Source organism: Barbatula barbatula (assembly GCF_947034865.1).
Source record: "Barbatula barbatula genome assembly, chromosome: 22".
NCBI lineage: Eukaryota > Metazoa > Chordata > Actinopteri > Cypriniformes > Nemacheilidae > Barbatula > Barbatula barbatula.
The window spans coordinates 4,642,291-4,659,676 of NC_136785.1; the positions used below are offsets into that span (position 1 = coordinate 4,642,291).

The 17,386-nt window shown below is 40.5% G+C and overlaps 1 protein-coding gene across 2 annotated transcripts; it reads right to left on the reverse strand.

The window, feature by feature from the left end:
* Nucleotides 1–1,391: 1,391 nt before the first annotated feature.
* Nucleotides 1,392–15,996, reverse strand: akna (AT-hook transcription factor). Of its 2 annotated transcripts, none has more exons than XM_079487510.1 (24): nucleotides 15,775–15,996; nucleotides 13,322–13,660; nucleotides 12,864–13,041; nucleotides 11,689–12,568; nucleotides 11,273–11,573; nucleotides 10,847–10,921; nucleotides 9,223–9,379; nucleotides 8,904–9,031; nucleotides 8,761–8,820; nucleotides 8,559–8,677; nucleotides 8,305–8,461; nucleotides 8,064–8,221; nucleotides 7,841–7,993; nucleotides 7,359–7,605; nucleotides 7,147–7,250; nucleotides 6,746–7,029; nucleotides 6,387–6,522; nucleotides 5,556–5,726; nucleotides 5,314–5,450; nucleotides 4,780–4,908; nucleotides 4,302–4,418; nucleotides 4,090–4,194; nucleotides 3,706–3,853; nucleotides 1,392–2,992 (listed from the first exon to the last, which is right to left on the reverse strand). In XM_079487510.1, the coding sequence occupies exons 2-24, from the start codon at nucleotides 13,505–13,507 to the stop codon at nucleotides 2,743–2,745; spliced, it is 4,380 nt and encodes a 1,459-aa protein (XP_079343636.1). In that variant the 5' UTR covers nucleotides 13,508–13,660; nucleotides 15,775–15,996; the 3' UTR covers nucleotides 1,392–2,742. The 2 variants fall into 2 exon arrangements, with proteins under 2 accessions (XP_079343636.1, XP_079343635.1); XM_079487509.1 differs by having other exon boundaries at nucleotides 13,322–13,586; nucleotides 15,775–15,895.
* Between the last annotated feature and the right edge of the window lie 1,390 nt (nucleotides 15,997–17,386).

Genomic DNA, 17,386 nt, shown 5'->3' on the forward strand with positions numbered 1-17,386 from the left:
TCGTTTATTTATCTTGTGTGTTTTTTAACGGTTTGATGGTGGGTGGGAGAGGGACTGGTTTATATGCAAATTAACAGGTGTGGCAAAATAACGCATATCACTTCCTGTGCTGAAGTCTATACTGCAGACCAGTTGGGGGGGTGGATGTAGGGTTAGGTGTTGTCTCATTTTAGATGTGCATGCCACGGACGCTACTATGTGGCCCTTTTGACATGTTTAAAAACTCTGAAAAAAAGTACAAAATAAAAACGATGACCATCCTCTGGGACTCCAGTGATGAAGAAGAAACAAGCCAAAAAAAGGAGTAAAAAGTGATATAGACACTGTACATAGATAGTGGACGTCACCCCTCCACGATTCTTGGAGCATTTACTCTCCGTATACTATGATTTTCGTGTCTCCTTCTACAGAGACCTCTTATTTTTATGTCAAGAAGGCCGTTGCTTGCAAATGTTTAAGGAATTCAAAAAAGGGCCAGTTGTATTTCAGTATTGTATCTCGTCCGATTAAGTCTTATCATTGGTTAGTAACAATGTTTAACCGGGCCATGCACTGAGTAGCGTGTTGTTGTATATGCCATGTTACCGTTTTTTGTCTCACTGTTGACTGGTGGAAATTTCTGACTGTGAAATCGTAAACATTTTTCTTTGCCAGTGTGAAGCCAATGTGTTTGTGACGTATTAGCTGTAGCTGTAGTGATAAACTTGGAAAAAAATAGGTAATATCTATCTTCTGTTTGTCTGATAGTTTATTTTCTGGTGCAATGTTATATCTTCCACTGGTGAATGGCTTTGCAAAGAAGCGCAACCCCAATTAACGTTTTGAATCGGTTTTCCAGCTATACTGTTTTGGCGGACAGGTTGTATATTGCACTACGCGTTTTCTGTGATGCAAACGCTTATATGGTTATCGATCTCTTTTTTTAAATAGGTTACCTTATTTTGGGCTTGCTGTTGTATAGCGCTCAACTGTGTCTATTTGATTGATTTCTATTACATTTATTTTTCAGACAATATCAATAAATAAGAACGTAGTCCGTCCTAAACCTGTTCAACTTCTATGTTTGCGAGTGTTGAAGCACAAATTAAAGTATACTTCATGTGTACCGATGTACTAAGGCTGTCTAATAAATTGGCTTCCATTAAACACATGGAATGGGTATATTTTTGTGGCATGCCCTGTAAAACGTCTACTGTGCGATTAGTCACCAACCTGGATCGCTTGATTCTGAATAAATAAAACCTTAATGTGGCCCCAACACAGATTTATCTCCACACAAACACCTGCAGCAGTGAAAGGCTTGAGAGAAACAAAGCAGTTGTACATTCTGTCCCTTATCTCAAGAAACACATAACCACACATAAAGATTAAATCAGAGATAAACACCCGGTAAAATTTGTAAGTATCGTTTAATAGTAGTATTATAAAAGTCTACAGCCACAGCTGTATAAATATAAAACAAATAAGTACATCTTAAATTGACTCTCATGCCATTTTCCTGAAACGTCTTGCCCTATAACTGTCTAATAAAATATAATCTGCATACACAATCTATAAGAATAATAAATCTGCCATTATATACAGATAACTCTGAATCATAGCTAAAAGCTAATAATAGGTCAAAGACTGTTCTTAATGGGTATGACATATTCTAGATCTTGTCTTTACACTTCCACAAGTGATATAAATGCTGGTCTTTTAACACCGACCTTAATGTTGCTACAGACTCTAGGTGACTCAAAAGTGATCTGTGACTGTTTACACTAAAATATCCGCTGTTGTTTACTGCAAGGTTAAAAATAACAAACAATAACAAATATAAACTTAAAAAGATTTAAGAGCAGCACCGTTCATAGTTCTTCCATTCGAAATAATTTAGACAAATGGTGTTTACATTATCTAACGCAATTTTACGTTGTTATGTGCAAACCTAAACATTTGTCATGTAGTGTAACTGGAGTGGGATGAGATTATATGGGTTTGCCAGACAAAGATGAACTACATTGGCCACTAAAAGTATTCGAACACTTCAGCCCTACTTTAAAATATGTAAACATCAACACATCAGATAAACCAAGTGAACCTGTCTTAGCCATTTGGAAAACTAGTACTTTTATCATCTGGTTTCAAAGAAGAACTTTTGTTATGTAATTTTTAATTCGAAAAGCTGTGCTCGTAAATCCTTTGCCACTTTGATATTTAGTTTTCAGATGAAATATAATTCAGACATTTTAACGCATGGCCTTTAATCGCTTTCAAATAATTTGTAAAGTTAAGTTTCTCTTATTTTCTATTGCAGTATTGTAAATCTGTCTATCACAGTCAAATCACTATGACATAGATGTTTTTTTGTAAACAATAATAAATAAATGTACATTGTGAGCATTTGGCCAACACTTTCATCCAAACAGACGGTCAGTTAACCCCAAAAAAGATTTACTCTGTTCATCAGAACAAAGAAATGTATACAGAGAGAAAGATATTTGCACAAATGCTTGTAACCAAACAGTTCTTGGCCACCATTGACTACCATAGTAGGAAAAATTACAATGGTAGTCAAAGTCCCCCAGAAGTGTTTGCATTCCTACATGCTTCGAAATATCTTCTCTGTTTTCTCTGTGTTCATCAGAACAAAGGAATTGATACAGATTTGGATCAATTTGATGGTGAGTAAATGAAGACAGAATTTCCGTTTTGTGGTGAATTTCCCTTTAAGCATCCGCTAAATGATAAATGTAAGCGTCAGTAGGTTGTGGCGATGTTATCCAGTCCTGAGGCCATAGAGTGAGCCATGTGACGCGAGACCCGCCTCATGTTTCTAGCTACCGTGATCGCACGTGTCAGAGAGCTGCTCAGAGAAGACTCCTGATGGTCCACAGAGACAGTGCGCCGGCGATGACCTCTAACCTCTGAGCTCTCATCTCTGGAGGGACTCATCGAGATGTTAAATGGTTGTGAGTGGGCCTGGGCTGTCACAGGGCTGGATATGTAACTGCAAGAAAAAACATAAGGATTACTCTAATGCGGAGAGTAATGGCCTCTCCAGATTACACAATTGTTTTCATCTGTTACGATGTCACAGTGTCAGATTTAGCGATTTTGACTTTGCAAATCTTGACATGTCGTTCACAAGAAACAATGGAATACTATGCGTGACTTCCTGACGAGAACGGGTTTTCGTCTTTTACGATGTAGGTGGCGTTGACTGCGTATGTGATGTCATTGAGTAGACATAACTATAGTGACTATAGAAAACGTGCTCGCCTCCACAATTACAAAAGACTGTTTAAAAACCATCGATATAAACATAACATGTTTGAATGTTGTGTACGAAAGCACATAACATAACATGCTATTCTTTCTGTAATGATGTCGTGTGATCTTGCAGGAGTTTGTTTATCGTATACTATGGCGAACTATACGAGACGACACGATTGAATCTTGCGTCTCGACGCTCCATGTCGTTTCCTACGACATGCAAATCGAGCTAAAATCGTGTAATCTGGAGAGGCCATTACACAAGAGGACATATGTTAAGAGTGCTGCCTAACTCGATTGGGTATCTCCCAAGAGCTCGGCAACAACTTAAATATTTCATGTATTCAATAGTTTATACTTAATATTATTTTGATACCAATTATTGCCACTCATTCACACTGCTTGATGGGATACACATTAAACCGCTGTTCATCCGGAGCTACTTACACAGTTGAAGGATAGACTGGCATATACGGGACAAATGGAACACTACCCAGGACGGTGGGAGGAGGAGCCACAGCCATGTTCACGCCTACTCTCTCCCTCTGTACGGATCTCATTGGTTGACTCCATCTGGGGACTGAGCCCTGATTTTCTAGATGAGAAGTTATTTAGAGTTCAACATCATTCTTTTGAAATGCAAGTAATACAATTTCAACCGCTAATGTACTAAATTATTTTATCATACTGGACAAAGCAAAAACCGCATGTCGCATTAAAACCGCAAGTCAGGTCTCAGAGAAATTCACTAAAAACAAATGTCCTCTACAGAGGACAAAAGTCAATTGGTGGGTCCGTTGAGGTTATACTGTGGGTAATGAAGTGTCAAACCTGTTTGAGGGATTCTTGATTGACTGGATTGTAATGCACCACACAGTGGACAATGACCACAGTGGGACTGGGCGGGACGTGGAAAACGTGTGCTCCTCTCTGGACCTGTAGTTAATGAGGTTAAAGAGAGAAGGACAGAAATAAAGCAAATTTAATGAAACGGTAAGCTCTAGTTTCAGAGCCCATTATCATGATGGAGGGAGGACGCTTACGTGCGGGGGCACCGGTGCGCTTTGATGCGCAGCGGGGACAGGTAGGTTGTGGGACTTGGCTTGTTTCTGTTTCACCACTATCCTCAGATTCAGCCTCTGGTGTGCTTTTCTGATGGGCTGATGGGAAAAAAACGAATTATTTCATCTTGACATCAGAAATATCAATTAAAGAATTTGAAATAACACATTGGACAGTTGTAGATTTCCGCGACAGTGCCCTGTACCTTAATAATCAAGAATATTACATAATATATATGAATGTATATAATAACATATATTCACAGTGCAAGTTTCCATAGTACCGTTTTGTTACTGCTTCAGTTTATAACAGATTTAAAGTCAATCAGTGCCGTTGTAATAAAACGAATGATAACATTAAATGATAACCTGCATGATTTGCAGTAAAACATTAAAACGTCCATGAAATATCATTGAACATCACACTACATTTATGGTGAATTAAAACATATTTTCTCACTAGTACAATTTTGGTGACGCCCAAATCCTGATCTGGTTTGTCTTCTTCCTCTTGACGTCATAGGGAACATCGGGATATGACTTATCGCAGATACTCTCGGCTCAGACTGGACGTGCTCGGAATCACTTGCTGTAGAGTCGATAAGGGGCGAAATCAGGTGTCATTCAATATGTCAAACATCAGAACATTTTCAATTACAATTCAGCAAGTTTTTCAATTTTCCCTTCATGACCTCATGGTGACTCTCAATACAAAACTATTCAAATATATACTGCCCTCCAAAGACAAAGTGCAGTAACAACGCAAACACTGGAACTGAAAAAAAATCCCTTTAAAGTTTTACTTGAGTAATTCATTTGGTAGTTACTGCAATTTTGACACGCTTGTTTCTCTGAAGTGGTACAAGATTGAACCAGGAGACTTTGTCACAACACAAAACAGGTGTCACAAAGCCCATTTCAAGCCTTAACTCAATTTTGAGTAAATGTAGTTACTGCGGTCACTCTGAAAAGATGTGTTTGCAGGTGAACGTACCCGTACTGGATTCAGATCTATATCTGGGCAAAGATGCTGATCTCTTCCTCAGGGTGGGTCGTGGAGTACCGCTTCTCACTGTTTTCTCTATCTCTCTGCTTCTCCTCTCTCTCCGCCCTCCCATTCGTTCTGAAGAGCTAAATGATAAAAACACGATTAAGTTAAAGATGTAACCCAGGAAAACAGTTTTCAGATTGACTTTGAAGTTACTTTGAGCATAGACTTTCTAAAACATGACATACCTTAAATCGAGCCACTGAGGTGCAGCCGTCTGTGGGGGTGTGTTATCCCTGGTGTCCTCTGAGATGTTAGGGGGCACTGTAACAGGACTGGACGGTTCGGAGAGCCTCAGACTTCCCTCTAGTCTCTCTTTCAGTTTGTTTACTTCCTGCTGTAGGGACTGAAGGGCCTCTCTGAAACACCCAGAAACACATGCCACAATAATCAATAAGAAAGCAATAACTGAATTGTGCTTCACAAACAGGAAGTGATGCTTCTTTAGGCAAACATCACTATTGTTATTGCTAATACCTAGGTCTGTTTTGTAAACCTGAACTCGGGAGTCTTTTGACATGTGCCAATAAACGACCACATATTCTGCCCTGGCATCATCTTGCAGGCACCAACCAACATTGTCTACAAAGATGGTCTTGGCTTACACTGGCCATACAGATACATTCACTCTCTGTTAGAATTTTAAATCAACACACACATTTGATTTATAAAATCCTGTTCTAGTGAGGATTCAGGATGCATGTGGTGGGTGCGTATGGGTAGGCGATAAATGCGGAGCAGAATACACACCCCTCACTCTTCAGCTAGTCTATTTGAGAAACTAACTCCTACTGAACCATTTTCTAAAACCAAGGAAAGAAAATAATGAAAATTGAATCTAATTTTCCGGATGGAAGTCGAAGTGTATTGCAGTGGAAAATGATTATATAGAGACTGAGTTTATTGCAATACTGGAGTTATTCCAGCACTCCCCTTCAGAAGAGCTCTCACGACTCTAAACAGAAGCAATAAATCTAAGCTATTTCTGCAGTCGCTTTGTCAGCCTTTAGGAAACTCACTGGTGATTTGTTAGCTGGACGGATCTTTGGGCTTTGAGGTCGCTGCGGTGATAGGGCACACGGAGGGAGGGGCTACTGTGAAAGCAGGACTGCAGATTGGCTGGTTGTGGGTGTGGTTTATCCTGTGCTTTTCCTTCTAATAACAAATGGACAAAAGATGGATGAAAGCAAAAAGCCAAGAGAGAAATTGGAATACAAATTCTGTGCCAGAGATAATTTAGTGTTACATTATGACAACACAAGAGATATTAAATCATAGGTCTTGGTCAGCATTTTGAATACAAATGAATGGTATGAGAGTCAAAATATGACTTTGTACACACAACACACAGCCAATTCTGTACATAAAGTATGCATACCCTGATCACTCCCATGCTCTGATTGGCTGGTGAGGCTGCCCGGCCTGGGTTGTGGGGTGGTTTCAGGCCAATGAAGGGGGGAGGTAGACGTAGCAAGACTGGAAGCAGAACACCTCTCCTCTCTGGCTCTCCTCCCAACAGAACTGGTGCATCTTCCTGTGCTGAGGTGGTCGGCGGGGGGATCCAGAGAGAGTCGTGTGGGAGAAGAGGAAACCACCAAAGGCTGCCTAGTACGACAAGCAGAATTTGCCTTTATGGGGTTCTTCATGTGTGGTCCAGGCGACCTGACGGAACGGAAGAAAAGATACCGGACAGAGATTTAGACAACAGCGTTTTGTTTTTTGTCCATACAAAATGCTCACAAACAGGCAGATAGACTCTACAATAAAGGAGCTTTATACCTCACTACTGCTCTCTGCTGGAAAGGACTGTGTACTGCAGGAGTGTGCTGGCTGCTCTCCGATCCCATAAAGCCACTGTCTGTCTCTGGAGACACAACTCCATCCTACAGTATTAGAAATACACTTATGAACATAAAGACATCGTTGTTTCCTTTACACAATGTTTTTTATCTTAAAAAGCACCGATTCATATCACATCTTCCATCACTGACCAGAGGGGGCGCGACAACAGTCTTGCTCTTTATTTTTAAGATCCTGTTTCCAGTCTCTATGCTCTCAGCCAGGCTGGTCATGCTGATGCTGAGGACCTTTCTGTTTTCTGCTGTTTCCGTCTCCCTGCCCGGTTGCCGTGGCAACAGAGAGGAGTGGCATGGCGACCTGGGGTGAGTTTCCATGGCATCACACACCTGTGACCTCACGGATGGGCCAGAGGAAGGCCCACAATCTGCTACAGGCTGCCTTTAGAAATAAGAATGGAGGTGATTGTTCGATGTCTCTCTCTCTCTCTTATACATTCAGGTGTTGTTAATGGTACAGCTGTTTATTCAGATCACAAACCACATCTTCACGGTTTCATTGTTACAGAGATAAAGTCAGCAGTATTTGGCTGGTCATGTGATCTTAACATGTCTGCACACACGAGGCGACTTGTAAAAAAAATACATTTCTAGGCCATTGATATGGCTGTGTTTACCTTTTCGCTCTGTCAGTGGAAGACCATTGTTGTCGTCTGTTCGTTGAGCTTTCAATCCCGGGAGGAGAAGAGTGTTTAAAATCCACCGAGTCATAGCCCATTAAAGTCACACTTGTGTCCAGCAGCCCTGGGAGCTCTTTAAAACTTTGGTAGCTAGATGAAAAGAGATTGATTTTGCATGGAGAGCCGTGGAAGTGAGGTATGCAGGTTAAAGTTAACTCACCGGTCCATTAGGTTACTGAAGTCCTTCTCCACACATTGATGTTTATCATTCAGAGGATAAAGATGGGACGGAAGCATCTCCTCTTCATCGCTATCTCCGCTAACTGAACTCACCTGTGCGCCAAAACAAGCCTCGGGATGGGCAGCTGACAGTGGGCTCTGAGAGATTAAGAGACTCATTGTACATACTTGCGTTACTGCTTTACTATGGTAATAACCACATGTTTTGGGCCTTAAGGTACCTCAGGTAATGGTTCAGTCTCCAGCATGGAAAAAGACAGCATATCCGAGTGAGGGGGGGGAGTTGAAGGAGGTTCTAAAGTGGTCTGGTTCTGCTCTACCCGCTCCTTCAGTTCCTCCAATCGCATCCCTGATTTGAAGATCTGACCCTCTAGTTCTCTGTTTCATTCCCACATAAACAGAGCACTTCAAACATTTGCTGGCAGAAATGTGCTTTAGTGAGTGTTTTTATCATGTAATAAAAAACAAAGCCCACCTGTCGGGGTCAAAGGTCAAAGGCCTGCTTTGATGGTGCTGTAGCATCCGAAACTGGGCTCGCGTATCCAGATAAGCCTTCTCGAGAGATTCCTGTCCCTCAGCCAGTGTAGATACACCCTGAGGACGATTCAGAGTCAATCTGACTCAACATACTCGGTTCGCTTTTGAGGAAAGAAGTACATGGAAACGAAAGAAAATACCTTTAGCTGTTCACAAGGCTTCAATTTCCCATTCTTCAAAAGCTCCTCAAAAGAATCAACCTGAACAAGTAGATTCGGTGTTACAATTCTTTCCTTACGAACGCAAATAGTTTTTTATTATGCAACATAAAAACGTCAGCAACCTGTAGCTGAAATCTGCAGGTTTGGTTGGTCAGAGTCTCTGACAGATGATCTGCAGCGATGGACACAGAACTCCTGAAGGAAACCGAGTTCACGGAGGGAGGGGGAGTTTGGGCTGTTCTTGAGTTTTCTACAATGTTAGCAAAAAAATGTAGGGGAACCAAATAGACTTCAAGCTTAACCAAGAACCACAAATAGCATAAAACATGTTTTAGCCAGTATGACTTCAAATCAACAAATCAAGTTGATAATAAACACAATATCTAGTTTATAATATACTGTCCTGCATAGTTTAAAAGGTGGATTTTTGGAATGATCTACCTAAATGATCTCGCTGCCCAGTTAGATTAGCAGAGCCTCCACAAAACTCTGCCCTCTGTGCTTGAGGAAAGCTGAGGGTCATGGCCTTTGACCCCTCCTGAACGACACCCCACAGGACAGCGGTACTGGGTTTGGGCGGGTCAGAATACAGACCAACCTGAAAACAGAATATCACATTCATGTCAATCTTGTAACAAAAACATGAAAAAAAACTAAAGTGTCACCTTATGATAAGGCAGCTGGAAACCGCTGAGCAAACATATACCATTATAGCATGCCACAGTGTTAAAATGCCAAGTCAGCTGGCATATATAAACAAATTATGATATTTCCAACATCTAATGGCAAGCAGAACTTTGTGGTCACTTTCTGTCTATGCTGAGCCTATCAGATCCCACCCACCTCCTCCTGACAGACCCCTCAGATTTACTGCAACACAATGGAAGATAAAGAAAACCCACATACAATAGAGGCCCCATAAAACTGGGCCTTTAATGAGTCTTTTCCACTGGTGCTTAGAGACATCACAGCTGTGCTGGCTGATAAGACACTGTGTTTGTGGACATCTAATAACACCATGAAGAAATACACTCAAAACACAATAACATTATGCCCGCTTCCTCATGCACTTTAATACACACACATACCCATGAGGTCATATAGGTGTGTTGTAATGGCTTTGCATGCTGAAAGTCTTATGGAGACTCATTGACTTTCCCCCTCAATACGTCCCATAACAATAAATCACACTGACTCACCTTTTTGTGACCCTGAGTTTCTTGAAAAAAATGGATCCAATGTATTCTTTATTACTGTGTTGTATATCTGTGTCACTACAGTATGAAAACCATGCACTACTCTAGATCAGCAGATTTGAAGTCAACTTATCAATATCATTTAACAGTGAACAAGAATTGGTAGGTAAGTAGATAAGGGCTAGGTAAATAAACCTCTATCTGAGACGGCTGTGTCTGGACAGACAGATGGCCGGGCATGTGGGAGATGACTTAATGACTATTAAAGCAAATGCAGAAGAGTGATGCAGAACTGAACAGTAAAATGGCAACAACCTTAAATTAGCCACATTTAAAGAATTAGCACAATTATTGTTGTGTATAACCACTGTTATCCTTTGTGGAAATCCATTTAGATTAGGTCAGGCCAGGACTGGTGACCTAACAATCACCTGACTCCTGAATAGAGTATAGTCCAGCATGCATGACATCACATCCTGTTTTAATACTATTAGCAAGAATGGCATTTTGACTGCCAGTAAGCAACAGTTTGTAAAATCAACACAAACAACTTTTAATTTTTCTCATTTTCATTTGAAGACTTTTTTTTTTTGGATAATATACCAGTTTGTGCAAATACATGCTGTTGCGTGTGAACTGTTTGTTCTCTAGACTTTCTAAAAGTGCCTATGCGCTTTGAAGTAAATCCAAATCCAAGTAAATAAATAGCTCTTGTCGACATTAGAGCAGATGGAGAGAAGACGAGGGAGTGTGTGTCACTGAATATAAGTGAACCTTCAGATGAAAGCTTTTAGAATCATTAAGAGGTGCAAAACGTCATTGTGTTCAACAGGCAAACAAAAGCACAGAATAAGCCCAAACCAGCCAACCTTAGCTTCGAGACGGAGTCGGTCAATTGTGTTTTCGGCCTCAGCGTACTTAGTCAGAAGCCTGTTGTAGTCCTCCTTTAAGAGTAAGAGACAAGCTGAGATGAGAGTTGACAACATCATGTCCATGAATTATTTTGTTCTATTCAACATCAACGTTTTAGTAATGAATCTGCACCTGTAAAGTTTTGATGGTTTATTAAAATATAAAAAATATAAAAAAGTCAAGTGAACAAAGCTTTCGAGTTATATAACCTAGTGACAGCAGCTGCTAGAACTCAGCTACAATGGTATATTCATAACTAATAAATATTTCCAGTATATTGTATTATTATAAAGACCCCACTGGGGTCAGGGGTGGAATGAAACTCTGGTTTGGATCAGGCAATTGTAAAAATTGTCTTTTTTATTTCGTTCTGCTTTGTGTACCTGAAGCTGTTGCACTAGTGTGCTGGCCTGTTGGGGACAGCGGAACTCCTCTGGTAATGTACCGTTTAAACGCTTGTGGGTCCCACTGGAGGAAGCACTTCCTGGAGACTTGTCAGTGCTGCTCAACAGGACCTCTCGCACAATCTCAGCAGGTGATTTGAAAACTACAGGTAGAACAGGCTGCGATGTTTTGCCATGAGCAACTGTACAACTTTTAGGGGGCTTGTATCCACCTTTTGGGAAATGAACCTTCGGCCTCACTTTAGAGAAATCCGGCAATGGGTGGCTCAGCAGGCCTTTCCTAAGAAAACCCAAGAAAAGTGCACTATAAGAACAGGGGGATTTATTAATAACAAAGACTGGTTTAATGATATTCATTTTATCCAGAACAAACAGTTAAGTCAACTTTGTGACACCTGACATCATCTGGATCTGTGTGGGATGTTTTGGAGGTTCTTTGGTTTTTTGTATCTGAAGAACGGTGAGGTGCAGGAGGTGGAGAGCACTCTCTCGGTTTAGCAATGCGCTGTGCACAACTGGAAACATGACGATCCTGGAAATCAGGGTTTGTTTTTCTAGAAGAGGGTGTCGTAAGATGGTCGTTGCAGAATGGAATGTGCAACCTTCTTTCTACTTTATCTTCACTCATACCATCATGGTTTGTTTTTCCAAGTCTGATTTTCCTCAAAGGCCTTCTCACTGAGGACTGAGGTGTGATCTTGTGTTTAATCTCCAGCTCTCTAGATTGAATAGTTTGGTAAACTTTAGGATCAAATCTCTGGTTACTGCTAGTGCTATGAGATGACTCCACCCTGATGTTGGAAAGAGCTCCTTCTGAAAAGGTCTCAGCCTCAATCCCACGGTTATTCATCTGCCCCTCAAAGGACAAATGAGGAAAGGTATGAAGAGGGTTTCGAGAGGACAGATGTGAAGTCGAGAGAAAACATTTCTTGAGTTCTTCGGAATCACTTTGGTCCGAATGCTCAGTCATTTCTACATCTGGAATATTTTCTGAATAGTCTTCAATCCCATTTTGACTGAAATAAAGACCCTTTATCGGGTCGATGTGAGGCGCCATTTTTTCTGTGACAGGAAATGAGTGATCTGTATGTCTCTGAGAATCTTCACACGTGTCTTTTTCCTCAGTATCTTCATCTGTCATGTCTAATGTTCCGTCTCTCTCTGGGAAATAATGTAATCCCTGCCTGTGGATCATTGGGCTCCTGGCATCATGCTCATCATCGGCCCATTCCTCCGATACAACGCTTTGGTCATCATCTGCGACATGCTCTTCTTCTAAAAGAGAAGAAACAGAAATGAAACAACACATTTATATATATATATGTATTTTATATATATATAAACGTGTGTTTGGAAATCACATTGATAAGAATTTTTCTAATTGGGCATAGACGTTTAGAAGAACATATGTTTCATGGAAATCAATATTTTGTTATCTATCTTCGTTATCAACATCAGAATCCAAGATAAAAAAAGGATCTATAATAGTTGGTGTGTGTGAAAGTATTCAAGGTTTGAAAATTATTTCAATTCAACACAGTTGCGGATGTTTCAGGAACTATGGTCTTACGCATGTAAGAAGTATGGCAGTCATTTTCAGTGGGCTGAGAGAGGGTCCCCGAGTCTAGCAGTTCACTCAGGTGGAAGCTTATCTCCTCCAGTGCGGATGGTGGTGGTCCATTCTCAGGCTCTGGGGTCTTCACATCCCACAACATGTCCTCTGCAATCTCCTCTTCTCTTTGATCCACCTAATAATGGCATACTAATTAATCACTTCAAGTAAAACAAACAATCAAACAATTTCCTATTAGTGCCCCTTGTGTTGTAAAAGATTTCTGGCAGCAATAATTTCCGAATAATATCTGTTAAAGACTATACAAACACATAACAAAATGCATATATGAATAAGACTGATCCTATAGCTAAATTCAAAGCAAACCCAAGGAAACTTTTCTCAAGGTGAGTCTTGATGAGGCCGCTCTAAATGACCTATTAATGCAAGTTATTAGTCAAACTGATCTCTGATACCTCCAGCTGCCCATGACTCTCTGCCAGACCAATGATGCCATTCTCATCCATCTGGCTTTGAAAGTCCTCGTCCACTTCTTCCTCCCATCTGAAGTCTGAACCCTCCGGGCTTGAGGGAGAGGAGCAGGCTGGGGCTGGGGTCCACACCAGAACCCCCGCAGTGGTACCACCTCTGTTCCGCTCCATCGGCTATCTCTTCATCTCTGTCTTACGTCACCTCGAGCACTCTGGGCAATAATGCTGAGGTCATCTCTCGGAGTCATGGCTAAGAGATCAGCAGTTACAAATCTTTTAATAAACAGGTTGAGGATTGTCCGCTCAGGGGTCACGTAAAACTACCTAAAAACAGACAGTAAAAAAGAAACCTCACTTAAATAGTAATCAATGTGTATCGATGTTTGTCCTTCAGCCAAATAAATATACAAAACAGACAGTACAGAGAAATGACCTCATTACTCTAATAGTGTCATTGATGCAGTCGTTGGTGTACTGTGGCGCACAACGCTAATGATTTTTGATGAAAGGCAACACAAACGCTTGTGTGTAAACAGCTGTTCCCAGGTGAAATTAAAAAACATCCCCTCATTCAATCATTACATATTTGATGTTTAATTTAGAGTCACAAGCTGTTCTGCATCATATTTTCCCATGTGACACAGAATCAGAATATTTGTTTGGAATATATCAGCAGACAGAACTGTATTGCCGTTTCCTATCTTGAAGGGCAACATCACACATTATGTTCACATCTTTATAAAAACAATGCCCGGAGGGTGATTAGCACGTGGGGTTGGGTTTATACAATGCACAGGGCTCTTGGTTGACATGGTGACCGACCGCACAACAGACGGCTTTAATGCATCGTTATAAGAAAAGCCAATTAGCATCCAGAGTGCCGATTTACAGCAAATAATTAAAATTGAGCCGAGATAGGAACATTGTAGAACAATTCTTATGAAAAGATGGAAGACACAATGCTCACCTATGTTTACTGCTCATTTTCTAAAACCGAAACTGGTTTACATGATGTAAAGCTATACATCGTTTACGCAAGTCGTTCACTTACCCATGAGGCATTGCTCTTCTGTGAAACAATAAAATAGTCTTTTTGAAGAATATGCTCTACGGTTGAGGAATAATAAAGAAGATGAAAACTTGGCTCTTGGAATGGATTTTAAGATACAAGTTATGGGAACATAAGAAGATTTGACTTGCAATCCCAAATCTACAACAAACACGTGCGTACGCACACACACACACACACACACACACACACACACACACACACACACACACAGTTGTGTGGCATTTGTTTACGTGGCTGTACCTACTGTTTGTGCTTTGACCAACTACAGCACAGAGACACACACTTTTGAGATCTGTCAGCATACAGTGCGAACCAACACAGACACCCTTGGAAGTCTGCAAATCTCTTTAGTGCGTCTGCTTTTTTGAAGCATACGCTAATTAAACGCTTGTCTAGATCTCCAGCATCCATTCAGCAAGATGACAGTGAGCTCAGCCGAAAGCAACAAGTATACTTTACATAGATCATCAACTGTTTCTGTACTGAATTTATAACAGAGCCAACACAGAGAGCTCAGAAAGGATTAGCAAGACAAGGCAAAAGCTCCTTATGGCCCAAAACATGAACGAGGGCATCCTGCAATCCAACACATCCAATGTAATGAAATGAGAAGAATGCCGTACTCAAAACACGAACCTTGCTTTTCTGGTACTACATTTGTCATTTACACATGTGCTGTAACAAGAAACCAATTTATTTTAAATCTAATGACCCACATGACATGAAACACATGTCTTTCTAAGGTTTACCTTCTGATAAAACAACCTATGAAAGTTCCATGAATGAGAAGTCTTTAACATTTAGGTTAGTTAGTTCTCCCATGGCAAAGGCGACACAAAAACCCAAAATAAAACATTTTCTGGTTCATAATATAAAGCTTATTGAATTTAATAAACTGCATACGGTTTAAGATTAACTATTCTGTCTTTACCATCCTTTCTTATGTCAACATTGAGGGGGGGGGGGGAAGTCTTCTATTGCCGGACTGAACGGAGACGTTCAACCTGTTGATCGAGACTAAAACCCATCTGACTTGTAGTAACTCGCACATGTCAATCGCGCACATCAAAAAAAACATAACATGGAGATAGTTATGCATGACTTCAAACAAACAAGGCTAAATGTTGTCGTTATATCAGACGCCTTACCTCATCCGATAAATGAAAAAGGTTTCCCATCGCAAACACAGATATCTTCTATGAATGCATGAACTTCAGACCGTTGCCTCGGCAACCGCACGCTCACAAACTAACCCCACCAACCCGCCCCTCCATCACCAAGCGACGATTCAAACCGACTTCTTGTCAAAATCACGCAACTCGATGGTCCGAGTCTCTTTTATTTTGTGTTTTTACAGTATTCTCACCTTTCACGTAGTTCCGCGTCAAGAGTTGAGCGCATTTTGTTGCTCGAGCCTGTCCAAAAAAAATCTTTGTAACTTGACAACGCAACAGATTTGTTCGCCCCCTTTTAAAGTCATCGAATACAAAGTTGGCAAAACGTGAACTTATTTAACACAAAAGCTCGGAGGCGGTACGACAAAGAGATAAAGTTAATCAGCTTTATAGCGTTAAAGAAATAAGACCTCGTTTTGGGGGCGGGGCTTGATTGTCAAAGTCAACACGACGCTAGATCCACAGTTGTGATTGGCTTGATTGGGACTTGGGCGGGATCAAAATGTGCGAACCATTCATGTGGTCAACCGGACGCTATTTTCACTACAACTCGAGCCTCTGATGTCCTCGTGTATCTTATTAAACATTTTTAAAGCAGTTTTAATTGAACACACTCCGAGACGAAAGTCAAAAGCATACGGTAGTGTGCTGCGATACCACGCCCCAACGCACGATGGAGCCATGCGATTGCTTTTTGTAATGATGTGGCTCTTCTCTCTGGCACCAGATGTCAGTGCTGGAAGAACTCACAGTTTAAAAAAACACTGACAAAGTAGCATGCTGTTCCATGCTTTGAATATGATTTTGCAGACAAAATAGCTCGAAACGGTTAAGACCACCAACAGCCTGGTTCCAGCCAAGGGGGTCTTCCAGTTTATCGATGTGGTAAATTAGCCAGTTGGACAGCTTGTCTTCTGGCCTGATAATGCAGAAACATGCCCCAAACTCATTCAATCAAACTCATTAAACTTGGTTTAACAGTAGTAATAAAAAAACAGCAATATAAATTAATTGCATGATGTAGGCTAATATAAAAGACACAAAATAATGATTTTATTTATTAGAATATGCTTAAATATGTTTGTACTATGCTGTACGTTTCCCTTATTTAAATTTATATTTCCAACGATGTGCTCATGTCTATGTTTTACTCACACAACCAGGTGCTGTGTGTTTAATGTGGTTTTTCGCTACACTGTAAACCTCAAATCATTTTCTTTGTTGTTTAACACCAAATGAATGATAAACCACAAGATGCCAGGTCAACAGCTAGTGGAACCCGCCCAACCCGGATAATCATGTGTTTAAGTTTGTGTATGAATGAATGATCAAATTCACATTCAAAGCATGGCTCTATGAAATTCATTTTCGGTGAGATGTGAAGGCCTATTAATTCTACATTATATCTCCGATTAAAGTTAATGAGAATTGCACCTGATACAAAGCACTACAAACCAGACGGAGATGAGAAAAGAAGAGATAGACAAATGCTTTTTTCATGGAGTTTATCTTTATTGGAAAATTAAACACACTTTGTGTAAAAAACCATGTTGGTGTTCTTTGAACTGTTCAAGAGGCAGCAGAACGCAAAGAACATAGGCCTACAGTTCAAGTGGAGGTTGTTGTGGTAACAACAATCCTAATGGGAATAAAATAATACCAATCGGAACAATTATAAATAAACAAAAACAATTCTAGGAATAGTACAAGTGGGGAGCTTTAGCATATGTGGTTGGCTTGATTATTTTGATTTCAGGTTGGAAAATTCAATCCCTATCCATCACGGCACAACCGAACCAACAT